Below are 18,046 nucleotides of genomic sequence, written 5' to 3' on the forward strand. Positions count from 1 at the left end.
CTGTTTGGCTCAGTGGATAGAGCGTCGGCCTGCGGATTGAAAGGTCCCGCCCGGGTTCGATTCTGGTTAAGGGCATGCACCTTGGTTTTGGGCACATCCCCAGTAGGGGGTGTGCGGGAGGCAGCTGGTCGATGTTTCTCTCTCATCGACGTTTCTAGCTCTCTATCTCTCTCCCTTCCTCCCTGTAAAAAATCAATAAAATATATTAAAGAAAAAAAAAGAAAAAAAAAAAGAAAAGCTGAACCCAAGAAAGCTTAATGTTTATGTTAGCAGCCAAACCGCACCAGAACGTCATCGGCAGTTCGATCTCGATCTCGCTTCAGCGAGATCTCGGTACTTGAGAACTAGTTAAGAAAGAATTCAGAGCCAAGACTCAAACGATAAGAGAAAGTTTACCTAGAAAGTAACGAAGGTAGAATAAGTGAGCCGTAGAAGAAATGGGCTCAGGAAACAAGTTACAGGGACAAAAGAAGGCACCTCTTCTGGAGCTGAAACACTACTGAGGACCACATGTAGTTGGTGCAGGCCAGAATCTCATTGTCCTGGAGCTTAATGATGAAGGGCTGTTCTCTGGCCTCATTGCTTGTTCCACTCCAAGGGGCTCTAACCTGCACGGCTAGCAACATGCCAGGAGGGTCAGGGGAGGGTCTGACCCCTATGACCAGTGATGTGAAAGGTCAGAGGGTCTAAGCCACGTGACCAATGATATGCGAGGGAAGGAAGGGTTACCCTGGAGCTAAGGTCCTTGTTTTCCCAGGTTTGATCCTTGCTAGGCACCTATGGCTTTCCACCTGTTGACTTTCTGTACCTGGCCCATCATCGTCCTTGCTCTGCCCATGTCTGTCTAACTGCTTATCACATTCATAGACTACAATTTTGTTGTTTTGTTAATCCTCACTGAAGATATTTTTTTTCATGGATTTTTAGGCAGAGTGGAAAAGAGGAAGGAGGGGAGACAGAGAGAAAAATCCATGTGAGAGAGACACAACGATTGGTTGCCTCCCATCCATGCCCAGACTGGGGCTGAGGCTTGACCCTGCAACCGAGGTATGTGCCCTTCATTGGAATCGAGCCTGGGACCTTTCAATCCATGGGCTGACACTCCAACCACTGAGCCAACTTGCTAGAGCATGCTCCAATTTTTTATAAAAAGGTTTCTAAAGTTTTTTTCCCCCCACCATTTTTATAGTAGTGATTTAAGAACATGTGCATGACTTCAAAAGTACAGACTGTAACATAATCAATATCCATAAACCTATAATCAACTAAGATTAACATTTTTTATTATTACTCAGGGTTCTCCAGATAAACAAATCCAACAGCAAATATACATAGAGATTTCGTTTCAGGAATTGGTTCACAGGACTGTGGTAGCCTGGCTGGTCCAAAATTTGAAAGGAAGGACTAGGACTGAGGACTAGGGAGGAGCGGCAATTCAAGTCCAAAGGCTGTCTGCTGGCAGAATTCCTTCTTGCTTGGGAGAGGTCAGTCTTATTTTTTTAAGGCCTTCAACTGATTGATTGCGGCCCACCCACATAATGGAGAGTAATCTGTGTCACTCAGGTCCACTGACTGACTTAAATGCTAATATCCATAAAGCCCCTTTACAGAAACACCCAGAATAATGTTTGACCGAATATCTGAGCACAATGACCCAGTCAAGTGGCTATATTAAATTGATCATCACAATTTGCTTTAAATCATGTTTAAGAAATAAAACTGAAAAGAAAAAAATAAAACTGAAGGCTCCATCTTCCTAACAGATATCAGGTGCAGATTGTCGATATGCCGTTTATACTGTTCCTGGGGCACCCCATTCAACACTGATCTTTTTTTAATATATATATTTTTTCTTTATTGATTAAGGTCCTTATCCCTCCATGCCCCTCCTTCGTGCCCTCACCCACCTAGTGTCTATGTTCATTGGTTACAAGTCCTTTGGTTGACTCCCCCCTCCCCTCCCCTGCCCTGCCTTCCCTCTGGGGTGTGACAGTCTGATAGATGCTTCTCTATCTCTGGATCTGTTTTTTACTCATCAGTTGATGTTGTTCATTATAATCCACAAATGAGTGAGATCATTGATATTTCTCTTTCTCTGACTGGCTTATTTCGCTTAGCATAATGCTCTCCAGGTCCATCCATGCTGTTGCAAATGGTAGGAGTTCCTTCCTTTTTACAATAGCGTAGTATTCCATTGTGTAGATGTACCACAGTTTTTTTTATCCACTCATCTGCTAACCAGCACTTAGGCTATTTCCAAATCTTAGCTTTTATCAATTGACACTGACATCATTTTTTTGGTAAAGTGTTTCTGTGACTTCAGAACCCTTTTGACCCCATCACCTAAACTCCAATTTCCGGTCCAGTGTTGGGGTAGGAACTGAAGACATGGTCTCACATTTACCATAACCACATGCTCTTTCAAGGACCTTCTGGCCATAGAAGTTGTGCGTGGGGGGGAAATAAAGAAGTTGTGCATGGATTCTATAGAAAACTATCACGAGCCACTGCACCAGGGCGAGCTCACTGGGAGTCACTACATCGAATGTGCTCAGAGCTCAAGCGTATTCAGAACACAAACCATCCCCATTTGGATGGTCCTCCCCAAAGAGTCTCATCCACTATGACACAAGCCTTGCTGTTTACTTGCTAGTTTGTCGCAAGGGTAGGAAGATGATGAATGCTGAAAAAACTCGCAAGGAATGAGAAGTGCCAGGCACACTCAAGATCAGGGCACTGGCCGCCAGACAGCTCTCTGCCGGGGTACCTGATGCACCAGAGGCCTGAGCTCAGCACATTCTCGGATCCCTTCCAGAGCCGGGCACTCCATGACTGGTATTTGGAGTGATAGCGTCCCTACCTCCAGTCCTCTCTGATTTGCTGCTGTAGCTTCTGGGCGCAGAGCGACTGCATCTTCCGAACAGACATCAGGTGCAGCGTCAGCGGCAGACACCTGCGCAGCTGGCTCAGCCCCTCAGCATGGAAAGAAGACTCCTGAAGAAGGAAATGGAGAGGCTCCTGTAAGTAAGATCGAGGAAAGCTTTCGTTTACCACACTCGGCGTTGGGTGGGCTTCATGTCATGGATGGTCTGATACGGGCAGGAGGAAGATTTTACTCCTGCGCTATCGAAAAACAGCCAGGCAATCTGGCCTCTGCCTCACACAGAGGCCTCCCACGTGGTGCCAAGCCCGATGCTGAGTCCCTTGGGCGGTTGCTTCTGCCGGCAGCATGCTCGTCCGTCCGAGGCATCCCTGGCCCGGAGCCTAAGATCTGGGGCCACAGGCCTGTCGGCTGTGCTGGGCGGGGTGTGCCTCTGGGAGGGGTCTGTGGGGAAGGCAGAGGGGAGGTTTCTGAAAAAGGTGCCCGAGGGCCCAGCATGGAAACTGCAGCCTCCGCCTCTCTTCAGGGTCAGTCCGATCAACTCAATAATTTATCTCCTGGTTCTTGCCACCGGGAAAATACTAAGTCTCCCCGTGAAGGAATGTTTCCTTCCTGAGCTAGCTTTTCTTTGACGTGGTATTTTGTTAAGAGGTTGGTGAAAATAACAGATGTTATAGAAAGGCCGGGGGGGGGGGGGGGGGAGAGAAGGAAGGGGAGGGCAGCTATGTCCTATGTCGTCTGTGTTATAGGCACAATAATAATGCTCTTTGTGTCAAAGACGTTGTCACAATCCCCATCCCATGTGTCTCCCAGCTGCTCAGATAATGACCTCGGAAGAAGTCCTTAAGGAACTCTGGAGTAAACTGTGTGAATTCACAGATGTTTACTACTAAAGCACAAACCATAATCTGGGATGCCAATTCCTCCACCCACATCTGGAATTTCAAAAGGGGTGTAAACGTAAAGTTCTAGCCGAAGAATACATCTAGGGCACTCTAAATAAAGTACCTTGGAATTATGAAGAAAGAAAAATTGAGGATTTTTATCGATCTAAGTGTAGTAAGTCAGAAGAGTTTGAGAAGGCAGAAACAGACTTCGCCCTGGCAAGGTTACTTGCCCAAAGTGTGTGCCACAGACCTTGGGGGCCAGAGTGTGGCCTCATGGGAAGTCCAGGGCTGTCTGGAAATGGGCCCCAGGGCCCCTTATCCTGCATCCAGTCCTCTTCCCAACTCTTCAGAACAGCAGCCCCTCTGTGCTCCTCCCAGGACCTTGTTCCGTCCTCTGGAAGGATCTGGACTTACTAATACATCTTTATGTCTAACTCCCCCTAAGGGTATTTGCATTCCAACGAGGAAAAGCAAAAGAACACATCTGAACCGAAATGTATCAACCTCTTTGACATTTTGCCCGAGCTTAACATGGTTAGCAAGGGGATCTTTATTATCAACAGTGCGTCTCAATCCTTTCATTTTTGTGAACATTTCCTGCATGTGGGGATTTATCTACTCCCTGCTTTCCTATAAATTCTGTGCCCACTATGTACATTTAGTTTTTAGTTTTTAAAATATATTTTATTGATTTTTTACAGAGAGGAAGGGAGAGAGATAGAGAGCTAGAAACGTCGATGAGAGAGTAACACTCACCAGCTGCCTCTTGCACACCCCCTACAGGGGATGTGCCCGCAACCAAGGTACATGCCCTTGACCGGAATCGAACCCGGGACCCTTCAGTCCACAGACCGACGCTCTACCACTGAGCCAAACCAGTTTCAGCTACATTTAGTTTTTAGATAAATGTGGTTTAATTTCATTATGGTGAGGCATTTTAAGCCTACAGCATTGCAGAATTGCCTTTTCAATCAAAAGAGTGTTACGTGGGTAATAAAGCAGCCAAATAATTCTCCAGATAAAAAGGAGGAACTATGCCGGGACCGGTTTGGCTCAATGGATAGAGCGTCGGCTTGGGGACTGAAGGGTCCCGGGTTCGATTCCGGTCAAGGGCATGTACCTTGGTTGCGGGCACATCCCCAGTAGGGGGTGTGCAAGAGGCAGCTGATCGATGACTCTCTCTCGTCAATGTTTCTAACTTTCTATCTCTCTCCATTCCTCTCTGTACAAAATCAATAAAATATATAAAATAAAATAAAATAAAATAAAAATACATATTAAAAAAAAAAAAAAAAAAAAAAGGAGGAACTATGAGCCCGGCTCCCAGAGCTGTCAGCGACTGCCCTTGTGTGTGGCGGGAGGGAGGGGCTGGGCAGGAACCCCCAACTGCAGACGGAGCTCCCGTGCCACTCCCAGTGGTTCAATCCTGCTCTCTTGCTTTTAAGGGGAGATTATATTGGCATCAGACTTCGAGAAAAGGAATTTGACCCAAAAGGAAGAAGGCAACTCACCTTCCTAGATGATATGGTAAAGAAAGGCGTGCGGGTGGAAGTCTCGTCTGTGTTCCATGTTAGTGAAGGGGACATAAGTATATAATGCATAACAAGGCTGACCCTGGGCCTGTAGAATGGCCTCTTTCTCATCTCATCCTAGCATTCTCCACAGGGTCTTCTCAACTCATTAAAATGGAAGCAAAAAGAATGAGAAAGTAAAAGTCATGTGACTTTTGCTATTTGCATTAGAAAAGATTAAAAAGCAAAATGGGTGCCAGGGCAAATATTACATATGATGTTAACATTTTTTGGACAAAATTAGCTATCATGTAGTTCTCAAATATAATACTGGGTGGTTTTTAAAAATATATATATTTTATTGATTTTAGAGAGGGAGAGAGAGAGATAGAAACAACAATGATGAAAGAGAATCATTGATCGGCTGCCTCTTGAAAGCCTCACGTGGGATGGAGCCCACAACCTGGGCATGTGCCCTTGACCTTAATCAAACTCAGGACCCTTCATCCTGCAGGCTGACCCTCTATTGAGCCAAACCAGCTAGGGCAATACTCGGTGTGTGTTTTTTGTTGTTGTTGTTTGTTTATTTGTTTTGTTTTGTACCATGTGCATTAATGGAGAAAGCCAAAGAATGGAATAATCCTAAAATCCTTTCTATTATTACTCATGTTGAACCTTGGGTTCATGTTATATAATAAAAGTTCACTTCCCATATGTTAAGAAAGAAACTATGTAAAGACCTAATTCAAAAGAAACTGTAAACCCTCAGCTTTTTTATCCTCCCACTTCCTGTCCTGGCACTAGCCGGGAAGAAGGACCCCACCAACCTCCCCTTCTCTCTGTCTGACTTCCCCCGGGCTGAAGGAGCGGTCAGGCCTTGGTTTTCTTACTATAATAGTAAGTGCTTCTCAGTGCATGTATTAGATGGAGAAATTAAGTCAATTAGATAATTGCTTCTCAAACTTTAATGAGGTCTTATTACAAGGCCGTGGTGGTTCAGGAAGCTGGGGGTGGGGCTGGGAATTCGCATTTCTAATAAATGACACCAGTGTTACCTGTCCACGCATCAGTGCTTGGATTAAGTTCCAACAACTGATCATGGTCCATTTCTTTCCTCTCTTTTCTTCTTCTTCTTCTTTTAATTCACTTTCAGCTGGTTCAGCCCCTGGAAGAAATAGAAATAATCAAATTGTTTTAGAAACTATGGGAGTGAGATAGAACCTTAGAACCCATCTGAAAGTGCCCAAGTCAAACTGGCCTTCGCTGGAATTGCTCCTCGGCTTTCTGTAGGAGTCTCCTAGCAGGTCACTTAATCAGGTCTCCCTCAGCCCTTCGCTCATGCTCACCCCTGCACCTGGAGGTCCTTCCCCCCCATCCACGGCCCAGTTCCACCACAGCCTCCTCCATGAAGCTTCCCAGGATTTCCCAGTGGACACATCGGTTGCAGGTGTCCCAGGAGCACATTTCTGTCATTCTACTTACAGAACAGAAACTGTTCTCTGGGCCCCTCTTCCTCCACCTGCACCTTTCTCTGTTTCAAAATGTTAAGGGGTGAGGGCTAAGGGGTGGTGAGATAGAGGCAAAAAAGGGGAAAAGAGAGAAAGAACTCATGGATAGGGACAAGAATATGGTGATTGTGAGGGGAGGAGGGGAGTGGGGAGTGGAAGAAAGTATGGGGGGGATAAATGGTGATGAAAATAATAAAATAAAAAGGATATAAAACACACAAACCAACAAAACTTAAAACGGAGGCCCACAGAACATCAATTGCTCACCTAAGGATACACTAACAATCATTGGCCATACCAAGATGGGAGTCCGGATTCCCTCTTTTCTTTTTTGATCCACAGAAGCCAAAACAAAACAAAACAAAACAAAAAGACAATACAATAAAATAAACAAAACCCCTGCTCTAGCAGGAGGTGAAGGCAGTGCCTGAAGCTCTATGATTTCCGACTGAGCCTCAGGTCACTGGCAGAGCCAAGGATCCTCACCACTGCAGACAAATAGCCGCAGGTTCAGTGGAGCCATTGTCATTGGGCAGGGAGGGCTGGGCCGAGGTCTAAGCCAGTTCTTCTGCTCTCTCTCTGCTTCCTGCTTCCAGGCACACTATGACCTGGCCATCGGGGTTGCTTTGCAGTGGCTGGATCGCTCAGAAGACTTAGCTTGGCTGCAGTGGGAGAAAGTGTAAGTGGGAATAGTGATTGTTTTTTTGTTTTTGTTTTTTAATGTGTGACTATGAGAAACGAAAGAGGAAGTTCTAACTGGTGTCTTCCACCGTGAGCTCTGATGTGCACACCCTGCAGGGGAGTGTTCCTCTGCAGCAGAAATCTGAAGAAACCCCACAGCTGTCAACGTGGGGAAGTCACATAGTGTTCACATTTGTTACATCTCTGCTAATGGTTTCCTTTTTAAATATATATATATATATATATATATATATATATATATATATATATATTTTATTGATTTCAGAGAGGAAGGGAGAGGGAGAGAGAGATAGAAACACCAATGATGAAAGAGAACCATTGATCAGCTGCCTCTTGAACGCCCCACATGGGATGGAGCCCGCAACCCGGGCCTGTGCCCTTGACCTTAATCAAACTCAGGACCCTTTAGTCCACAGGCTGATGCTCTATCCACTGAGCCAAACTGGCTGGGGCCCAGTTTCTATCCCATGAAAATCCTTCTTGCATAGAACGTACTCCCTTAGAACAAGATGGTGCTGTATTGCACACAGGCCATGACTGTTCAGAGGGCCAAGTCCATGGGCAAAGGCTGTCCTTTTTTCACAAGGACCGTTTGGCCAGATAGGTACCTGAGCTGAGCTGTTTGAATCGCAGAATAATTTTCTTTCCAAGATTATCGGCATTTTCTCCCCGGGTGCCAGGCAGACACACTCAATTGGCAAGAACGTGAAACTAATGTGACCCGAATTGAACAGCTTATTCCCGAGGCGTTATTTTTCTCCGTTCCATGGCCTAGTACACACACCTGGACGGCTGTATCAGTTAGCGTGCAGTTATAATAAGCAGAAAATCCAGTTTGAGCAGACTTAAGTGGGGGGGGGGGGAAGAGAAGGAGGGGGAGGAGATTTATTGCTTCTGTATTTGAAAATCCATGGGTAGCTCTGTCTGAGGCAGGACTTAATTCAAACTCAAATCATGTCATCAAGACTTACCTCTTGACTATTTCCTCTGGCTAGACACCGTTCTTAGTTTCAGCCTACTTTATTGCAATATTCAGTCCAGGGAAAAATGGATTTCTAAAACTCACAGAATTGTGTCTCAATAGCTATGTTCACTCTGACTTGTCTGGGGATGGTGTGGGGGATGGAAGACCGTGACTAGCTTAGTCCACAGTGTGTTTTCCAACTTTGGAGCCCGGGGGTGTTTCCACCTCCCCTTGAAGCCCGGAGGCTTACAGTGGAGAAGGTAGTTCCCCCAGGCAAATCTCCACAAGAGGGGAAAGCGTCCTGGTTGGCAAATCCATAACTGTCCACCACAGTGACCAGTCAGCCATGTTTGATAGGTGAGGGCAAATTCATCACCACTGCTGGGAGATTCAAAATTCCAAGATGGTGGGTTCATCACAACAGTTTTGTGAGCAAGTGCATAGCACATAGCACGTGGCCAATGGAGATTACTCATGGATTATTCTCACAACCTTAGCAGGTGTCAAAAACAATAAGAATAAACCCTCCAGCCGAAACCGGTTTGGTTCAGTGGATATAGCATCAGCCTGCATCTACCTTGGTTTGCGGGCACATCCCAGTGTGGGGTGTGCAAGAGGCAGCTGATGGATGGTTCTCTCTCATCAATGTTTCTGACTCTCTATCCCTCTCTCTTCCTCTCTGTAAAAAATCAATAAAATATATATTTTTTAAAAGAATAAACCCTACATTCTTATTTATTCATGTCCCCCCTTAGGAAAAGGCCCTTTCGTGGCCAACCGATATACCCAAACCATAGAGAAAGAGAAGCAATGATCTTATCATCTTATGCTGGCATCTTAATGGTAAGGAAAAGAACACTATTTGTATTCACGAAGATGCTATATTTTCTATGCACATTTGATATTAACGCATATTTACTTTCTCTTTAACCAATGCTTATAAATATGTAAGATGTACTGATATTAAATGTTTCATTTTTTAAAGCTATAATAAAAAGATTTTTGACTTCTATGTTGTATTGGGAAAACATTTATTTAAGGGCCAAAAGACCCCAGAATGAAAGGCATAACGAATTGAACTCGGCATATTCTGATTTGTCAACTTATTCAGAAGTTGTTGACTGAGTGCCTGTGCCACACAGGCACAGTGCTGGGCATCCTGGAGCTGTAACAGCTTTGCTTTGTGCCCGAACAAAAGCCATGATATGATAACACATGTTGTTGTTGTTTCACAGAACAGCATCCCCATTGAGGAAGTCTTTAAAATTTACGGGGCGGATTCTTCTGCCAATTCTGGTGCTACCAAGGTAGGGGTGGCCTGCGTCTATCCATTCGGGGTATTTTAAGAGAAAATTTATCTGACACGTTTATAACGTTGTATTTTTCGGCATCAAACAACAGTTTTATATCAAGATGTACAAACCCAGATGTAGCCATATCTTACTCGGGTACGTTTGTAAAATGCTTTCCTGACATGGAGGCCCAGAGGTAGACCCCCAACCACTGAGCCACACTGGCTGAGCAATGCTGTGCCTATTTCAAACCATGAGATGTCACAAAAGGTATGATATGATCTGAGCTGCAAATATAAGATTCTGAGGATCGCCTGCCCCCTGGGGACCCCCAAGCTCCTCCCTGCTCAGGCCTTTCTCTTGTGGGCAGATCAGCTGCTGTGAGGACCCCCTCCGCATCTTAAATAAGGAACTAGCAGAACCTCCCGACGGGCGTGGAGCACTTCAAATAGAGTAAATTGTAGGAGCTATCTTAAAACGGTCCTTCATAATTTCAAAAACTTGAGCTAGGAGATGGGTTGCTATAAAAAAAAAACGTTATTGCTAAAAGTTCCTCTCTAATTGCTGCACATATCTGAATGATCTTCGATTCCTTCAGATAAAATATCTCCTAAGCAACAGCTAACTTCCTTCCCAAGCAAGAGCTTTTAAAGCCCTGCTGACTACTAATCAGATTATGGAGAATTTCCAGCCACCAGCACTGCCCACGTGACACCATGTGAGTCCTGTGCACGGCCCTGAGGGCTTTCTCCAGGGCTCTTTGCTGCCACCTGGTGACGGAGAGGCAGCATGGGCCCGCCAATTTTAATAGCGTCAGGTTTCTCTCCTGACAGGGAGCTGTTTTTGCTGACAGGGAACCATGTTTCTGCTCAGGACCTTGGACCCATAGAAGAAGGCAACCCAGGGCCAAGGAAGTGAGGGCTACACAGATAGCTTCGGACAAATATAAACTGTCCCGCTCAAGTTTAAACTGGAGGAAAAAGAGCACAGGTCTTCCTTCGACAAATGAAGCAAGCAATACAAATATTCTTCAACTCTATTTGAAGGAGAAAGGGGGAAAAAGAAGAAAGGCCTTTACACACATCTGCCTTCTTTTCCTCCCCCCACACTCCTTTCCATTGGAGGAAAATTTTGTTGAACGTGCTTTGGATATAATTTCGCACTCAAGACGTACTTGAATTGAGAAATAAAAAATTATAATAATACTGTTGCCATTGCCACAATGAAGCTATTAATAAGTAGCATTAAAGTAAAGAAGATATGATTAACTCTAGATTTAGGATTTGAATTTCATTCTACATTTAAAAACTACATTAACTGCTTGCATGAGCCATCAGATTACGGGGACTCAGAGAACATCGGAGCTGGAAGTGACCTTTAAAATCATCAGGTTCGATCTGCCCCAGTCAATAGGGCAACGGGAGCTTGAAAAGCCTCAGTCTTGTATCTTCTAAGTGCATCAAGAATGACATATGGCTTGCCCTAGCCAGTTTTGCTCAGTGGATAGAGCATCAGCCTGCAGGTTAAAGGGTCCAGGTCTGATTCCCGTCAAGGGCACATGCCCGGGTTGTGGGCTGGATCCCCAGTAGGGGGCGTGCAGGAGGCAGCCAGTCAAGGATTCTCTCTCATCATTTATGTTTCTCTCTCTCTCTCCCTCTCCTTTCTTCTCTGAAACCAATAAAAAATATATTTTTAAAAAGAGTGATGTATGGCCAGACTTGTCAAGGGAATCACTTCATAAGTTAGATAAGTGTCTAATCACTAAAAACAAGCAAACATGAGCCAATTCTCTCTCCTCTCTCTCTCTCTCTCTCTCTCTCTCTCTCTCTCTCACTCTCGTGTCTGGCATACATTAATCTGACAGGCTATTGCTATTATAGTTGCAATTGCCCCATACTTATATAAAGCCTCCTTTCAATTACTTTCAGTGTTTTAGGGTCACCTTTCTGAATAGATGATGTGCTTCTGAGGTTAGAGGCCATGGTTTATGTTTCATTCTTTACGATGCTGGATGTACAGTGAACTCTCAATCAATATTTTTGCCATTTGAATAGAAGACTGAGATCAAAAAGAAAAGTGCCCCTTAACTGTTCCTTTGGAAAAGAGAACACGTCCTCATTTATTGTTTAATACTGGTTTCCCATGGGAAACCAAAAGCCCATAATAATAGTGAACGCCCCACCTATATAACAACCAAAAGCTCATAATAATAGTGAAAAACAGAAGTTTACTTCGCAGGTGAAAGGAGTCTGGAGGTGGGCAGACCAGGGCTGGTACCAAAGTTCCACCCAATTGTCAGGAGGCAGGCTTCTTCCAGGCCTCTGCTCAATCATTCCTGCTGAAAAGGAGAAAATAATATAGAAATGTAGTCCCTTTCTTAAAAAGAAGAAGAAGAAGAAGAAGAAGAAGAAGAAGAAGAAGAAGAAGAAGAAGAAGAAGACACTCCCCCCAAAAAATACCTCACTTATATATAAACCACACAATTATCTTGGAGTTCAAATTTCTACCTACTTCCAAGATGATACCAATTAGTGGGAACTTGCTCATCAGGAGTGTGGTCATTAAGAGTTTTGGATGACAAGATAGAGCAGAATATTTCCCACTGACCTGGAGATCTAAAACTAGGTATTTGTTTTGTTGTCCTTGTCTTTCTGTGTTTTTGTCTTGGTTATACATCATGAGATGGCATCTTTGTTGACATGCATAAAAAGACCTGTGTCATCAGCTTTTACTCCTCAGATTTACTCCTGTAAACCTACAACCCGAATCTCCATCAGTGAGAAAGCAGATAGTTATTGATCTTGCGCAGGGGGTGCTAATCATTTCAGATAGTTATTGATCTTGCAGGGGGTGCTAATCATTTCAGGCCTTCTGGCTCTGATTCGTCATTTGTCAGCAATTACCCAACCCTTTTCTGGTAGATGAGGCAGGATTCCCTACAAGAATTAGTGCCACACTGTTGCCATGGGTAGTTCTATACAAAAAAGAGAACCGAGACAGGGGGAGAAATGATGAAGATGATAAATATAAATATTTATTATTAATTTTAAAGCTACTATATTGTACTGTGTACCAAACACTATTCTAAATACTTTACATATGCTAACTCTTTCATCCCTACCCCAATTCTAAGGCAGGTACCGGTATCATTATTATCACATGAAGAAACAGACACAGAGAAGTTAAAAGACGTGCCCAAGGCCACCTGTCTTATTGATGGCTCAGCCTGCATTCTGATACAGCCAGTCTGACATCAAAGTCCATGCTGTCAACCACTTATTGCCTTGACCAGAATTATAGTTTAGCTAGTCAGTAACATTTGAGTCCCTACTATGTGCTAGGCACTCTCTAAGGCACTAGAGATAAAAGGTTAAATTAGTTAATCAGCCTCTCTCCTTCCACACTTGAATCCACTTTCCACAAAGCAGCCAGACTGATCACATTAAATTGATTTCAGAGAGAGGAAGGGAGAGGGAGATAAAAACTCAATAACGAGAGAGAATAATTAATTAGCTGCCCCCTACTGGGGATCAAGCTTGCCACCTGGGCATGTGCACTGACAGGGAATCGAACCATGACCTCTGGTTCATGTGTCAACACTCGATCAGCTGGGACAGACTGATCTTTTTAAAAACCTGAGCCAGATCTTGTAACACTACTGCTTAAAAACATTTCCATGGCTTCCCATGTTGTCTCTGTCCCTTCTGTCTGAAGTGGTGGCTGTCCAGTTACTCGCCAGCACATCATCTGTTGAGTTTATTTGTTAAACTTATCATGATGTACGGTTACCCTGGTTGCCTAATAGTTTAGTGTCTCTCCTCACCCAGCTCCTAAAGCAGAGCCTGGGCCACAGTAGATGCTCATTGAAAACTTGTTGAATGAATGAATGAATGAATGAATGAATGGACAGTGCTAGCCTTGAATAAGTTCCTAGTGCTGCATAGCAGACAGCGGGTTATAATCACAACACACTGGGTGTGTTCTATGTGACAACATGCTTTGAGCTCACAGTCCTTCTGCCTTGGCGTGGAGGAGGGGGTGGAAGGCCAGTAGAGGAGGGTGAAGGTGTGGAGACACTGGGCACGTTTCTCGGAAAAGGTGATGTTGGAGCTACATCTCCCAGGAAAAGGAGGGGCCTTCAGGAAATGAGCCCCTGGGCAGAACGGAAGGAAACAGCCCTTGCAGGTAGAGGGAACTCTGGGGAGTAGCAGTGTGTGGAAGGTATTCTAGGCAGGAGGAACCAAGCGTGGGAGTAGAAGGCAATGTGTGAACGTGCATGAAATGGAACCCTAGCTGCAGAGGGGCCCTTAGGCATGTCCAAGGGCGGTGGGTCGGGTGAGCAGGCTAAGTGCCGCAAGCAGCAGGTGTTATCAGCACAGCGTGTGCAGCGTTTCAAAGGAGCCCTGTTTTCCTTTCAGGTTTCCCGAGCTCCACCTTTCCGCCTCTCCCTGCACCCTTTTGCCATGCTAACGGCACCCAGAGCAGCAGAATATGCCCGCAAACAGAGTAAGCCTGCTTACTTACACCCGTGAGAGAAATCTAACACAGGAGGGGCTCTCACCGTGTAAGGTCCAAGGTGGTATGGTAAGACCATCTCTCCGGTTGAATGCCAAAGAACCAGGAGCACTTATGGCTTCATGTCCCTCTACTGTCAAAACCAGGGCAGTACTTCTTAGACTCCTTGGTAACGGGAGCAAAGCACTCCTGAAGGGAAAGATCTAGAACTGTGGGTGGGCTTGTTTTTGAAAAGGTGTTTGTGGTGTTGTTCCTATGTGTGTGTGTCTCTAGGTATAAAGCTAAGAAGGGGAGCAATGAATAAAAATGCCACCAACAGCTCTATGAGGAAAACAAATGCCACAGAACAGAGATCATCAAAAAAGTTACCCTCGGACACACAGCCAAAGAGCAAAGTAGGTCTAAAAATACAAATAGGACCAAAATGATACCAGATGTTGGGGAGTACTTTACTTATATTGTAGCTAAAAGTCTAGCCTTTAGAATGAGATGCTCTGGGTTGGAATCTACAGCTTACTACTTAGCATCTGTGTGACTTCCAGTAAGTGACTTAGCCTCTCTGTTCCTTAGTTTTCTCTCCTGCAAAATGGGAAGAATAATGGTATCTCCCTCTTAAGCTTTTGGGATGATGATCTGAGATCATAATGTTAAGAGGTTAGAACAGTGCTTGTACAGATTAACCCTAGATAAATATTAACCACCATTATCTTTCAGCTTTTGAGAAATGCTAACTCACAAGTTAAACCACTCTTATACTGTGGGTTTAAGTAAGTGTGTATGTGCTTATAGTAAACATTTCAAACAACACAAAAATTTTAAGTGTAATCCCTTTCCTACTCCTTAGAAATAAACACTGTTAATATCTCTTCTGATATTCAAATATTGCTACACATTGTATGTCCTACTGCTGATTTTTTAAAAAATAGCCAAGAAGTAAATAAAATAAACAAATATGTTTATTAAAAAATAATTATTTTATAAACGTATGAGAAATATTCTTTCACGGTTTATTGTTTAAAATATATTTTATTGATTTTATACAGAAAGGAAGGGAGAGAGATAGAAAGTTAGAAACATCAATCAGCTGCCTATAGCATACCCGCTATTGGGGATGTGCCTGCAACCAAGGTATATGCCCTTGACTGGAATTGAACCTGGGACCCTTCAGTCCACAGGCTGACGCTCTATCCACTGAGCCAAACTGGTTAGGGCATCACGGTTTATTGTTTAAAGAAGTTTTTCATTTTGTATATTTGAGCTTAGTCTTTTTCTTGATAGCTTATTGATATTATATTATGTATTTTAATGATAAACAATTTTATAACCTTAAGATGAAACAGGATTTTCTATATATTTCCAGCCTCTGACTTCTTTTCAGAAAGTAAGAGAAAAGGAGAAGTTAACTGTTAAAAATCCAGATATCCTGGAAAACAGCTTTAAATATTTCGTTTAGACTGTATTGGTATTAGTACCTCATTTACGGATAGAAATGGGTATGAGCAACATCGTATCCTGGGAAAGTGTCACTATTGGGCAGAGTTCTAGGAAATGAATTTGGAATGGACAGGATCAGACCAAAGGGCCAGAAAACAGCATACTCTAGTGAGTAAGAGTGTGGGTTCCGGTCAGATAACTAGATTTGAAGCCTGGTTCCTCCACTTAATAGTTTGGGTGAGTTATGAAGTGAATCCCTCGTGCCTCATCTATAAAAAGTGGGTGATAACAGTACCTCGTGGGGTTCTTCCAGGGACTGTTAACAGACATGGGAGGGCTTAGAAAGCGCCAGGACTACCTCAGGCAGGGACGCACGGGCCCTCATTTCCACTCCGGAGGAACTCAGCATCGTGGGAGGGAGGAAGGATGGCGAGAGGACAGTCTGAGGGACTGGTTTCCATTTCCACACAGAAGGGGCTTGGATATCGACACTCTAACAAGTAAAAAGCTGAACAGACTAAAAAAATCAGTAACTCTTCTTGGAAATGAAAGAAAGGGGAAGGCACAGTGTGTACACGCTTCCCCCAAGAGTAAGGTGGACTGATGGATGGGTTTAGGGATAGAGAATTGCCCTGATGGGAAAAGCAAACACGGGAAACTATTTACAGAATTAGCAGGTTATGAGCCTATGTATCTCATGGTACAATTGTTTCAACTTTCCTGTATGAAACATTTCATAATAGAATTTATGAAGAAGAGGCAGAGATTGTCGGAGTGGATCAAAAAACAAGGCCCAAGTATATGGTGTCTATAAGAAACCTACTTGAAATATAAAGACACGTATAGAGGAAAAGGAAATGGATAGATAAAAATATGCCAAGCTAACACTAATAAAAAAAAAATAAAAATAAAAAAGCAAAAGCAGCTATGTTAATCCCAGACAGAGCTGACTTCAAATCAAAGAACGTTATCAGGGATAAAGAAGGGAAGTGCATGATGCTAAAGGTTTATTCTCCGAAAGGCATAACATTCCTTACGTAGTCACTGAGCAACAGAGCGTCAAACTCCGTGAGGTGAAAGCCAGAACTGCCGGAGAAGCAGAGGACTTCACTGTCCTCGCTGGAGACGTAAACACCCCCTGTCAGGAGTGGAGAGAGAGCAATTTTAGTTTAAATTCAAACCAATATACAAGAAATTCAGAGCAACCTGCTGTAAGAATAATACACAGCTGCTAAAGGGCAGAGAAATGATTGGCTGTGGGTGTGGTTCATCAAAGGAAGTATTACTTTTACTATTTTATTCTCTTTGGAAATGATTTCGAGCTTAGAGAAAAGCTGCTAGAGTATGACAAAGAACCTGTGTGTACCTTTGGCTCACATTCACCAGGTGTTAATGTTTCGCTCTATTACTGTATCATTTTTCTCTCTTCCTCTGTTCCTGTCTCTTTCTCTTTGTATGTAGATATAGATACATAATTTTTTTTCTGATCTATTTGCAGTTATATCACCATCTCATTTCAACCCCATATATTTTAGTGTGTCCATCCTTAGAACAATATCACTCTCTTGAATAACCATAGTATGGTTATCAACTTCAGAAAAATATAGCATTAATACTTTGATCCAACCTACTATCTATATACAATTTTGACAATTGACCCAATGATGTTTTTTTAAAACATTTTTTTCCCTTCTGTAGAGGATCCAGTGTGGGATCATATATTGAATTTAGTTGAAAAGTATAACTCAATTTCCAAATGTCTACATTCATGTTAACCCATCATGGTCAACAACTTAGTATCTGATGTTTGATCTTCACTCCCTGTACTTTGGAAGCTAATGTCTGCGTCCATGCCTGATACCAGAATCGTCTTTTTATTCTGCAGGTTACTTAGAAAGTTGGACTTGATCCCTGGGACTTCACAATAAAGTCTCTGGGAGAGGAAAAGAAACATCTCAAAACTGCAACCCTCGCCAGCATATTTTCCTTTACAGTTAGCTTTGATGCAAACTGCACCCAAGTGTTATTTTTGGATGTTGAGCCTTCTTTTCTTAGAATCATATTATAACGCTTCATTTTGGGTCTTCAAAATGTGTGTATCTATTTTATGCTACTTCATTGTGAGTGGAAGACTGTGGTGGGAGAATTCCAAGAATATACAGTATTTCTGTGTCAGAGCAGGCTGGCTTGTAGCACATTTTGCAAACGTGTAGCATTGAATAGTGCAGAATGGTGGAGTAAGAGGCAGCTTTCCAAAGTTTCAATCCAAAATAAAATTAATCTATCATTTGCCTTTATTACGTTGTCACATGGAAACATTTGAAATCCTTCCAATAAAGCATTACAAGAAAA

General features: G+C 43.4%; 1 protein-coding gene across 2 annotated transcripts; it reads left to right on the top strand.

Annotated features, from left to right (window-relative positions):
• Window positions 1-2,303: 2,303 nt before the first annotated feature.
• Window positions 2,304-18,046, top strand: CUNH2orf80 (chromosome unknown C2orf80 homolog). Of its 2 annotated transcripts, XM_036422102.2 has the most exons (8): window positions 2,333-3,020; window positions 5,214-5,295; window positions 7,384-7,466; window positions 9,209-9,296; window positions 9,689-9,760; window positions 14,164-14,251; window positions 14,534-14,655; window positions 17,580-18,046. In XM_036422102.2, the coding sequence occupies exons 1-8, from the start codon at window positions 2,980-2,982 to the stop codon at window positions 17,586-17,588; spliced, it is 585 nt and encodes a 194-aa protein (XP_036277995.1). In that variant the 5' UTR covers window positions 2,333-2,979; the 3' UTR covers window positions 17,589-18,046. The 2 variants fall into 2 exon arrangements, with proteins under 2 accessions (XP_045431446.1, XP_036277995.1); XM_045575490.1 differs by lacking the exon at window positions 9,689-9,760 and having other exon boundaries at window positions 2,304-3,020.

Source organism: Pipistrellus kuhlii, unplaced genomic scaffold (assembly GCF_014108245.1).
Source record: "Pipistrellus kuhlii isolate mPipKuh1 unplaced genomic scaffold, mPipKuh1.p scaffold_m20_p_7, whole genome shotgun sequence".
Classification (NCBI taxonomy): domain Eukaryota; kingdom Metazoa; phylum Chordata; class Mammalia; order Chiroptera; family Vespertilionidae; genus Pipistrellus; species Pipistrellus kuhlii.